At 46.9% G+C, this 12,108-nt stretch overlaps 1 protein-coding gene across 2 annotated transcripts in view; it reads left to right on the top strand.

Moving 5' to 3' along the window:
* Positions 1–11,707: 11,707 nt before the first annotated feature.
* Efna5 (ephrin A5) overlaps positions 11,708–12,108 on the top strand; it is a 278,611-nt gene continuing 278,210 nt past the window's right edge. The window contains exon 1 of one of the 2 annotated variants that reach the window (XM_006245593.5): positions 11,708–12,079. In XM_006245593.5, coding sequence (XP_006245655.1) covers positions 11,955–12,079 — 125 coding nt within the window. In that variant the 5' untranslated portion in view covers positions 11,708–11,954. 2 annotated transcript variants of the gene reach the window in all.

Below are 12,108 nucleotides of genomic sequence, written 5' to 3'. Positions count from 1 at the left end.
TTGCTTCAATCTTAGCATGTGGCTGCTCCTTCCGACTGTGTTTATCATGTAGCACTGTGCACCCCAGAACTGCTTACCTTTGACGCTGTGTGGGCTGCATCTCTACTGTCCTGGAGTCTCGGAAGATCTGCCCATCAGGACCTGCTAAGTTCAAGTCTTAGTTTTACCTCTGTGGCTTCTGCTCCTTCCCCTTTCTCTCTGTACTGAAAATCTCATGTTTCACTGCTCACTGACACCTGAGGTTTTTTTAATCTCTCATTGCATATCGTTTCAATATCTTTCTATTATTGTGATAATACACTGTGACCCAGGCAACTTATAAAAAAGAAGCATTTAATTGGGCTGTGGTTTCAGAGGGTTAGAGGCCATGGTGGAGGAGTGAAGGCATGGTGGCAGGAAAAGCTGGAGCAACCGCTGAGAGGTCTCACCTTGATCCACAAATAGGAGACAGAGGGAGGATACTGGGAATAGTATGAGTCTGTTGAAATCTAGAAGCCTAACCCCTCAAACACACCTCCTTAAATCAAGACCACATCTCTCAATCCTTCCAATACAGTTCTACCAACTGGGGACCAAATATTCAAACATGTGAGCCCATGGGAGCTATTCTCATTCAAATCACCAAAAGGAAAGGACTTCAGTTAGGTCTGGCTTTAGGTTTTAAGCGTTTCCCAAGTCAATTTCTTAGTTCTTATTGTGTTGAGATTTGCTATATAAATCTCCTGTAAGAAGTCCTTCCCCAAACTTTCGAGAGGTTCTACCCTTCCTGCACCTCTTATCTTTTATATAACCTAATACCTGGTTCCCAATTTAAAAAGATGGTGCAGAAACCTAGAACACCCGTCCATCCATCCATTACTGCAAACATCTAGGGGGTGTGTACTCCACACGTTGCATAATGCAAAACCTGGGCAAGGCAGTGAGAGCACCTGTGTTAGGGGACGGTCTGGCTCCAGTGATGTGCAATTCTATTCAGGACATAGGTGATATGAGGGAAAGGAAGTCACTGTCACGTGGCTGTTTGGAGAAGGACTTTTGATCCATCCTTATGGGGTCAGAGGCGACTGAAGAAAGTAGCAACTGATCAAGCCGACCAGGAGAGACCTCAGATGTGTTAGGTGGACGATACCACATGAGCAAAGGCAGATGTCGTTCTGCGTGGGCAGGACAGATTTCCAGAATGGTTGTCCTCAGTGTGGGGGGATATTTTACTGGGTGGAGTTAGAGCAGAGGGCAGAAGTGAGCTTGGGCAGATGTTGGCAGCTGTACTACCCTAAGTTTATTTTGAGAGGTAGCAGACATCAGAAGCCCCCCCCCTTATATTGCGTTATTCCAGACAGAAATTTGTCATAGATGTTAGACAGGGGGAAGACAGAATGGCTGAAGGTAACCTAGCCCAGAAGTGGGGATTTTGGAAATGAAACTTTACCTTCCTTAACTGAGTCCTCTTCTTTCTTGAGTCGGACAGCTAATAGTTCTCTTTTGAGAACTGCAGCAGACTTCCTGACCTTGGTGTGCTAGAGAAAAACAGTGGTAGGGAGGTTGGCTCTATTCCACATGAGTAGGCACACTTTTCAAACTTGTTACTTCTGAAGTGTCAGAGTGTGGTGATTTGGGAAAGTCGGTGAGAAGGCTGGGAAGGGAGAGTGATGGTGGCATCACTCAGGCAAAAGCCACAAAGAAACCACGATGGGAGCCCCAGGCATCAATAAAACCTGTAGAGTATCAGGCACTTAAAGAGGAGAGGCCTAAAGTAAACACTTGCATTGGATGTAACGCCCCCTAGATGTTTGCAGTAATGGATGGACGGATGTTCCAGGTTTTTGCACCATTTTTTTTTTAAATTGGGAACCAGGTACTAGGTTATATAAAAGATGGGAGATGTAGACAGAATAGTATAGAATCTCTCAAAAGTTTGGGATGGGCATCATAAACATATCCATTTCACAAATATGTATTTGGTGTTAAGGTTGCAGAAGCAACCAGTCGAAGGTGCAAGAGACTCTTCAAATGTGCAATGATAAATGATAAAAGAGAGACATTTCAAGAAGAAAGGATAGGCGATTATTCTGCTGCAGAGGGGTCAGGCGGAGTGAACGCTGTAAGGACAACGTTGTGGATTGGGCCAGATGCTAGCCATAGAGACTGGAAACTCAGGTTAGTAAGCAGGCTAGCAAACAACACATGGGATTTAAGCCCTCTTCATATTTTAAAGCCTGAAATTATAGGGGGATGGGACTTGCAATACCTCTTACTTCATATCTTGTTTCTTTGAAACACACCTATTCCATCTACAGAAAGAGAGCTGTGCTACCCAGGGACTGCCGTGGCTCTCAGCCAAGAGTAGAGATGTTGTAATTTGAAGTTGACAGCAAGATGACCCTTGCAGGGTCATCACAGTTTCTGTCTTGTGGCAGATCTTCCTGCTGAAATATGGAGGTGCCACGATGTTAAATCAATAGTGGTGAATGATGTGGAGATTGGAGATGAAGCGAAACACAGCCTCCTTTGATTTCGCTATTTCATTTTTCTCACAGGACATTACTTTGGATGAAGAATCTCCTCTGGATAAATCAACGGCCCAGGTTTGCTATTCTAACGAAATGACACGATCCGAAGGGGACCGGCAAGGCTTGATCATCAGTTAAATTCATTCGTTGAAGCTTTGTTGAAGCCAACGGTTCCCTACGACATTTAGAACCATGTATGCTACAAACGTTCAGAGAGTTGCGCCGGTCGGTTGTGAATTAACAGGCAATAGCTTACTAATGAAGAAGGGTTATGAAAGAATGATATTTGAATATTCAAATTTTCATCCTCAATACTTTGACACCTTTGGCGAATAGCACAGCACCCCAAAATGTATTATCTTGAAACAAGAAGCATCCATTCAGCTCCAGGATACTTAGATTTCACAGCAGGGCTGGACTGTCTTAACAGTTCTGTTCTCGAGTGGCATCTTTATCTACCTCCAGGCCCTTGGCAGCAGCTGCCATCAACAAGGTAGCTCGGGCCCTGAGACATAGGTGGGAAGATGCCGAGTCACTGTCCTGTGAGTCTCTCACCTACAGAAGGCTAGCTTGACTGGTGCTTGTCTCCTTGGCAACTGGGCAGGGCTTTGAGGAAGAGCTTTAAAGTCTGAATATATAAGGCTTGGCTTAGAATCGGTATCAGCTCAGCTCAAGAGGTGGAAAAAAAAGAGCCTGCAGCTGTGAATGAGAGGGTCCGTTACAGCAGCGTACTGTACGGGAGCCATTTTGTACATGTGCTATTAACCACAGAAGATGCCTCATTTTCTTCCGTTTGATTTGCATGTGGGGAAGGTGTTCCTTACCCTTCCTCTGTCTTCCTCTCCATTCTTCTTGTCTCCCTTCCCTCTAAGGTTGGAACCCAGGATCCCGTCCTTGCTAGGCAAGTATTCTACCGTCTAGCTATACACTCCTAGTATATGAATGCAGAATACTTACATGTTAGTTTCTCCCTCCCTCCCTCCTTCCCTCCCATGGTACTAGGGACGAACCGAGAGGCTTACACTTGATCACAATCTACCACTGAGTTACATGTAAACCATAGGAAAGGAAAACATGCTTAGTGTTTTCCTTATAATAGCTTAAAAGCAGGCTCTTGCTTAGAGCAACCAAGATGAGATTGTATTAATGTAATTGCTCTCTCTCTCTCTCTCTCTCTCTCTCTCTCTCTCTCTCTCTCTCCCCCTCAACCCTGAGAAAAGCTCTCATGTTTCCAGTTGCTTGTCAGTCCAGGCTTACGTGACATCACCCATCCCAGACGAAAACATTTCTCAGTAACAGGAAACAATCTACAGCCGCTGCTCTGGCAAACCTTGTTAAAAAGGATGCTTGAATTTGGTGTTGTGAAGAGGATAGTCATTTGATACAAGGGGCTACTGCCATTTTTGTCCATTTAAAAAAAAACACTGAAACAGAGAATTCAGGTCTTGGAATTCATTAAACAAACAAGTATGTACCTGGAAGAAACGACGTTCACTGCTTTATTTTGTAGGAAGTAGACGTTTGGATGTAAGTAGATTTCGTAGAATCGGAGGATTTTTTTTTAAAAGTATTTTTGTAGGCGTATGGAGAAAATAAAACTTTTTGATGTCTTGGCTCAAAACTGAGGCAGCTCTCACTAGCAGCCCATTGAGTACTTTAAGATGACTTATTCTTATGCTAATACTGCAGTGTAATATACACTAAGCACTGGAAGGGTGCAGAATACTAGATAGTCCACATAAAAGGTCCTGATGGATTTGGAGGGAAGGGCTAAGAAATGCACTCTCCTAATCCACAGGAAAATGGGGTAATTCAGACTCTAGCTGAACCAATAAATCCTATTTAATTTAGCATACATCACATGCCGGAGAGAGAGGAAGTAGTAGGAATGAGGACTGATAATCTCTGATTAGACGGCAGTCAGCCTAAGAGCGCGCTTTCCTTCCCAGCGCTGAGTTTAAAAAGACTCAATTTAGCAAAAATATTTCTCATTTAAAAAGAAAGTTTTGGTCTCTAGTCCTGTGTGTTATTATCTGCTATTCGGAGATCAGAGTGGCTTCCAGACGACTGTAACTGTTATCCCAACTGCCGGTGGAATGATTTTTTTTAAAATTATACCTTCACTCTATCTTTAATTTATCACTATGAAACTTAAACTGTTGATGAAGGTGCTTGGAGGGCTGGGGCTGTAGATAGTAATCCGCCCTGAGGACAACTTTTAAAAACATTAATATTGTATTTATAGTGTGGCCAGGCAAAATGAATATATATATATTCATCTCTACAATGAATATATATGGGGAGAGATTATTTAGATAAGAAAAATAATAATGAAGAGTCAAGAATTGAAAAAAAAACCAAGATGCTGCCCCCCCACCCCCACCGAAGAAGCTTTTCATGTGCAGGAAAATGCACATAACTTAAGGGAAGAATATCTTAGTTTGCCATAATTCTATGCTTTACTTTCCTTTGCCAGTTTTGAACCGAAGTGGAAAAGTAAAGCCAAAGCTAAAAAGGGGTTGGAAACAGCCTTTCCCATTTTATATAATCATGTTTATTGACTAGAGGTTATATCCCATGCTCCTCTTTAAATAGAATTCGTGCAGAAGTTGATGAAAATCTTTGGTGAAAAATTGGTTGAGAAGAGGCTGTCTCTACCTCCCTGCTTGCACTTCTGTCCAGTTCCACACAAGAATTACGTGTGTGTGTGTGTGTGTGTGTGTGTGTGTGTGTGTGTGTGTGTGTGCATAGGGTGGCATTGGTCGTTTTTACAGAGATGTATTGGCTTTTGCACACTTGTGTGCCTTCTGGGTGATGATATATGTAACTGGCAGGAGAGACATATCCTGATCACTAACTGGAATGTGGAAACATGTGTAAATTAAATTTATTTCTGTAGTAACTATGTATAACACATACTATAGATGCCTCTGATTATAAAATACAGACCCCGACTTTTATCTTATTGATAAAAGTCTTTTATCTTTTATCTTATCCACTTGTGGTAATATAGTGTTTTACACAAGATTCTAGTATACTTACTTAGTAATTCACAGACGATTGTATTGGATATTATACTTTATACTGATTGATTAGATTTGCAAGATGGAGACAGTTTTCATTCACAGAATTTTATTTAAAAGCCTGAAGAGGGAAATGCAGAATAAACTATATACAGGCTGAAGCAGTAAGATTAGAAAAATTGCTTAAGGGAATAAATTCATTTATGTGCTTAGTGGCTGGCTACACAATCCTGTATATATTCTGAAATCTGCATAATAAAACGTGACGGGGGGACCAGCTGAGACACTTATTTGCTTTGAGAATCACATACGGACACACACATTTGTAATACAAGAAACACACACATAGGCACCTTTTTAGGAGAGTTAGGTGTTTCTCAAAATGACTGCTAACACATCTGCATGTTTCGAGAATTTGCTACAGTGGCATTATTTAAAACATGTTTCGAAAAAGGAAAACAACACATAGATGGATAGTTCAGAAATGGAACACTTTTAAATCCCCGTTTTAGACTATTGCAGAAACCTTTTTTTGAACCATTTCTGGATTTTTTGTTTGTTTGGTTTTTTGGTTTTTGTTTTGTTTTGTTTTGTTTTGTTTTTTTTTGACTGCAAAAGGAAGGCTGCTGAAACAAGCTAACTGTAGGAAGTCCCAGCACAGAAAGAGGAGTCTCATTCGAAGGAGACAAAAGCTCATGGTGACAGGATTATGTGATACTCTCTGAGCAAGATCAGATATTGAAAATGAATGCTAATGGGGTTGGGGATTTGGCTCAGTGGTAGAGCGCTTACCTAGGAAGCGCAAGGTCCTGGGTTCGGTCCCCAGCCCCAGAAAAAAAAAAAAAAAAGAAAAAAGAAAATGAATGCTTCCTCTCTCCTCAGGATGCCTGAGGAGAGAAGAGGCAGGAGGGTTGTTATTTCTCAATGTTCTGAGAAACTTCTTATGAAGGGGGTAAAGAGGGGAGCAGGCTTCATTAGTAACTTCAGTCTGAGGGCAAGACGAGAATTGACAGCTTAGTGGTTGGGGCTGGCTTACTGGGGATTTAGAGCAAACACTAAAAGCTCTACAGAAACAGTAGGATTGGCTTAAACACAACGTTAGTCATCCATTAGGCTTTTTTTTTTTTAATTGGGTCTGTTAATTATAATTTCTTTAATCATTGTTCTAGAATTTATTTCCTCTATTAATTTCGCTGGCTACAAGTTCCAATTTAGCATCTCAATATAGTTAAATTTAATTTTCCTAAATTGTGAGTAGCTGAGCCTACCAACTGTGGGGGCTTGATTCACTTTTTTAATTTTTCTCATTCACTCCTTTGGTTGGACAGTTGACATAATAGAACTCTACCAAGCTAATTCCAATAAGTCAAATAAAAAGATTTGCCCATGTTTAAAAGTAGCTATTGCCCCTGTAGCCACATCTTGGAGATGGCACTTGTAAATAATTGTGCGACATGGAAAATTGTTTAAAAGCATCTTTCAGCATAGTAGACAGGATGAAGAAACTCTGCCTCGCTGGTGAGCTGGGGTACTTCTCCTGATAAATAAGAACGGGACTTATTTTCCTGAAAGATTGAAGTAATTAAGGCAAAAATAAATTACCTGGATCAGCGCTTCTCAATCTTCTATCCTCATTAGAATTCTCCAGAGAGCTTTTAAAAATTACAGATCCAGGTCTAGCCTAAACACCGTGAGCTCAGGCATTCTCCTTCTGGAGAGCTCCCCTCAGTGATTCTAATTCATAGTTAAGATTAGAACACAGATTTGAGCATTTAGGAGCAATAAATAAATAGATAAACAAACCCATTAGAGCCAACTCATGTTTTGAGGCAAATAGTGGTTTTGCCTCGGTGTTACTCTGGTTTTAAAGTTACCAGAGTCCTCGCCTGCTGATTCCCAATGCAAACATTTTCAGGGTAGCTAAGCCCCTTCCTAGACCATTCCCAACCTGCTTTTCAGGTCTTCATCTCATGGAACTTAAGACCTCCCACAATTCCATGACTTTTCATTTCTTCATTTTTTGAGGCTCTTTTTCTCTTTTGGTAGGACTGTTTAAAGAGCAGATTAGTAACATGGGGTTAAACCCAGGACTTTATATGAAACTATTTTCTATGGATTTAAAGTGTGTGTCTTCCAATAGATCTAGCCTCATTACCTAGTAACATGTGTCTAGTTAATATATACTTCTCTTCACATTGTATCCACTCAAGTATTTAAGGGTTCCATTGCTTAGTAAGTCCAATGTCAACACTTGGCTCCAGAGGAGACATTTAATTTAGAATTATTTCTCACAGACATCTGAGTTCTGTTTTGAACCGTTTCAAATTCTAGTATCTTATTCCAACCACATGAATCATTTTAAGGGAGACCACAACGTACTTTTGTCTCATTAAAATGGGGCCATTCCTATTTGAAATGAAGTGGGAATGTTTAAGATACTAAAACGTGCATGTTCTTTTGATATGATGGCTTTTTACATTCATATGCATTTCTAAGGGGGACATAAGTGGGTATTACTTCTTTGTCTGTCCCCTTTCAACTGTGGTGTCTTAGGAAGCCAGCTGGCTGGCTCCCGGATACCTGATAGCCCTCGAAGATTCTTTCTCAGGCTCAGCATTTTCCTCAAGAAAGGAGTCTTGAATTCTCCCTAAAGATACACACATCCTTTCAAAGGGTCCAGAATATTTCCTGCATAACTGCCTTTGTCACGTGACTGCCTATTAGAGTTACCATCAAAAACGGCCGGGGAAAGAAATCTATCCGTCCACAGCAGAGAAAAAGCTCACCAGCCAGAGGGACGGTAGCCTTTTAAATGAAAACACAAATTGATTTTTAATAGTAAAATTTTATCCTCTGGGTTCTTTAAGTTGTCTTCTTAGTGCTGGAATTTGGTGAAAGAAGCAGTGGAAAGCTTCAGAGAGCATTCTCAATGTAAACTCTTGGAAATTAGAATGACTAGTCTATCAGGTGGTGGTTGGCCATGCAGTCTATTGATACGGTTGTACTTTACATCTGGTCACTCAACATGGACGTTCCGTCAGGATAATTAGGGAAAATCTCCCTCATGCCCAGTAACACCCAGCCTGTGGGAACTGCTTCTCTCCTCTGAAATCTTCACTCATCCTGACCTTAGATTTTCCATCAACCTCCGTGTGGGCTGAGGCTGCTGGCAATGCTCCTGCCGGGTGCGGACTGCAAGCCGACCACTGGAGGGCGTCTGGACGCTTCCAAATTTCTCCGAAGCTCCTGGAAACCCCAGGCCGAGCTTTGCAAAGAGCAGGATGGAGAAAATGATATTTGATTTTATTCGTCTAATATGTGAAAGGGAAAAGACGCAGTGTTGAGAAGGGGAAAAAAAGGTAAAGGTCTTTCTTTCTTTCTTGGGTTCGGCCTTCTTACCAAGCCGTATACACTAGAGAACAAAATAAAATGCCTCGGCTGCAGGTCTCGCAGCATCGGGTGTGGGGCTCGCTGCCAGGGCACAGGACCACAGGGGACCGGTCCCGAGGCGCCAGTGCTCCTCGCTCCCAGGAGATGCAGCTCGGCTGGCCTCAAAGGGCCGGGGGCCCTGCAACCTCCTGACTAGCCCAGGAACGCATGGCCTTTTTTCAATAATAAAGGCGTTTCCTCCCCTCCCACTATTTCCCTCCCTTTTCTTCTCAGACCGAGTTTAGTTTAAGATTATTTCTGTGGGGTGTGCGTGTGCGTAGCGAACCAGCCCCAGGATCCGCATGGAAAAGGTGTAAAGTACTGATGGGCACGCGCGCTGCATTTATCTCCTTCCAACTGAAGGCTCGCCCTGAATTGTAATCACTTTAAACTGAGATTTTTCTCCGACTCTTCAAAACGTGCTTTCAGAGCATCGCTTTAAAGAAAAGTCCTATTTCCTGCCCCCGAGCCTTTAAATTTCGGGTAGAAAGAGAGGGTTGAAAGGCACAAGAGAGATGCTCAGATTTCCAGATGATCCAGCGCTGGGCAATGCGCGGCGTGAAGAAGAGAGCAGAGGTTTTACACGAACTCGGATTTACTCAGGGGCTGCTCCAGCCTGTCCGCGCAGACTTCACGTCACCTGAGCGATCCCAGAGGTGGCTTTTCGGCTCTCCCTTTGGAGTGGGAGCCAGTTTCTTTCCCATCGAAAGACACCCCCCCCCCCCACTCCCAAGTCAAAAAGATGCCAAATCACTCCGAGTCTAGGCGCACTTCAGCAACCAAAGGGTTACTCGTGCTGCCGGGGCTGGGCGGTGGAGAGGGTGCCTCGGCACTCTCAGTAATTCAATTAATCAGGTTTCAGGAAGGTGGGGCGGGGGTGGGGGGGTAGAGGCGTGGGGAGGGAGGAGATGTGGAAAACGCCTCTTTCTCCAGGAGCAAACCAATCCGGTTAGAGAAAAGAGAAGGAAAAAAAAAAAAACGATCTGTAAGCAAACAGCAGGCCTCTCCCTGACTGGTTACTCCGATCACCCCCCCTCCCAAGTAAACTGCATGGGGGGGGGAGTGGAGGGGGAAAAAAAGCAGCCCACATGACCTGGGCCGCGGAGGCAGCAGCGCCGGCGGCGCCTCCCCCTGCTCGGTCCGGAGCTCACCCCCGCGCTCGCGCCGCCTGCCAACCCAGCGCCCCGCGCAACACGCCCGGGCGGAGCCCCCCGCCCGCCCACGTCCACGTCCACGCGCGCGTCCTCGCGTGGTGCCGAGGCTGCTGCCGCCTGGGCCGCCGCGGCAGTAGGCTTTACACGCAGGTCATTAACGAGGGGGCGTGCCCGAGGAGATTTTTTTTTTCTCCCATAAAGCATTTTTTCTCTCCTTTCCTTTCCTTCCTCTCCCCCCCCCCACTCTTTTGCAAAACTGACTTTTCCTCCCCCCGTTTCTACTTCTCGCCAGTCTTCCCAACCTCTCCAGGCTGCTCGCGCCGCTGCACTCAAGTTTATTTTCCCGCCTGGGCAGAGGTTTTAGGATTCGCTCGGTGGCTTTCACCTCTCCTTCCTGCTGTGCCTGAGGAGGGAAGGAGGAGGCAGCAGCTCCGGCTCGGGAAGGTTTTCTGATGTAGTCATCGGGGAGGTGCCAGCAGCTCGTGTGTGCTTCCTCTCCCTTTCCTCCCTCCCTGGTTTCAAACTGATTGATGAATCTCTACAAGTTGCTGGGGTTGGGGCCGGAGCGGTCGGAGTCCCAGGGACACTTCTGAGAGCTCCCCCGGGGCTCTCTGCACGCCGCGTGGGGGTTCAGCCTCGCTCCCGGAAGGCGAGCGGAGACTGACATCAGCCCATCCCGGACTTGGAGGGCTCCATCCGAAAGTGATTGTTTCCCCTCCCGCCTCGCAGCCCAGCAGTTGGCTTGGCGTCGCCCTGCAGGTTTGGGCATCCCGGCCCCGCCTGGCTGGCTGGTTCACAACCTCTGCTCTTCATTCACTCCGCGGCACCCACACCCGGCCAAGACCAGCGAGCAGGAGAAATCCCCGCGTCAGCCAGCGCCCGGGGGGTGCCATCTCTCGCTGCCTCTGCGGTCGGACTCCTCTGGGGGACCTGCTGGAAGACGTGGAGAGTCAAACTTTTCTTTGAGCTTTTTCCGAAGCAAGACCCGCCGCTCCTCCTCTCCTCGCCCCAGCGCTCGGCTGCGGCTTTGGGCAGTTCCAGGACGCCGGGAGAGCCCGGCTCGCCCATCCAGACCGCCACCTTCTTCTGAGCACCTCCGGGTACCGCAGTCCCCAGGACTCCAGCAAGGCTTGCCGGGGGTCGCCCGGACGAGGTACAGAAGGGAGGCTCCGGACAGCTTCCAGCCTCCTGGGGCCACAAGCGTGAGGACGCCACCCCTTCTCCGCCCCCCCTCCGCACAGCGCCCTCCTCCTGCAGTTTCTCTCCGGCCGCCAAAGTAACTTGGAGCAAAGCGGGGCGCACGGCGAGGGCCCAGCGCGGCGGAGGAACCCTGTGCAGACCGCGGCGCCGACACTGAGCCGGGCCCGGCGGGCCGGTGTATGTCTCCCCGCGGCCGCGGCGCTCAACTCCCGGTGACTGTGCAGCGCGCGCCGCCGCCTGCCCCGACCCGCGCTGCCGCCGCCCGGCCCCGCACGCACCTCCCTCTCCCGGGGTGACCGGCCTGCAGCCGCCGCCCGAGACACAGCTCCGCACCCCTTCCCCCGCCCTCGCCGCCGCCACCGCACACACGCACGCGTCTCTCCGTCTTGTGATTCTTCTCCCCTCCCGAGCCCTTCAGTGGGGGGTGCGAGTTTGTCCCCCCCAGTCCACCGCCTTCTTCTCTCTCTTCCTCCTCCTCTTCCTCCCGCGCTCGCCGCGCGCCTCTCGCCCCCTTCGTCTTATTTATTCCTATTTATTTGGCGTCCGCTCTCTCCGTCTGCCCCTCTCCCTCCCTCCCCCTGGATCCCCGCTCTCTCCCCGGAGTGGCGCGTCGGGGGCTCTGCCGCTGGCTAGGCGTGATGTTGCACGTGGAGATGTTGACGCTGCTCTTTCTGGTGCTCTGGATGTGTGTGTTCAGCCAGGACCCGGGCTCCAAAGTCGTCGCCGACCGCTACGCCGTCTACTGGAACAGCAGCAACCCCAGGTAAGGTGGCCGGGGCGGGGGCGCCGAGA

This window comes from Rattus norvegicus, chromosome 9 (assembly GCF_036323735.1).
Source record: "Rattus norvegicus strain BN/NHsdMcwi chromosome 9, GRCr8, whole genome shotgun sequence".
Taxonomy (NCBI): domain Eukaryota; kingdom Metazoa; phylum Chordata; class Mammalia; order Rodentia; family Muridae; genus Rattus; species Rattus norvegicus.
This window is presented reverse-complemented; position numbering and strand designations above follow the sequence as displayed.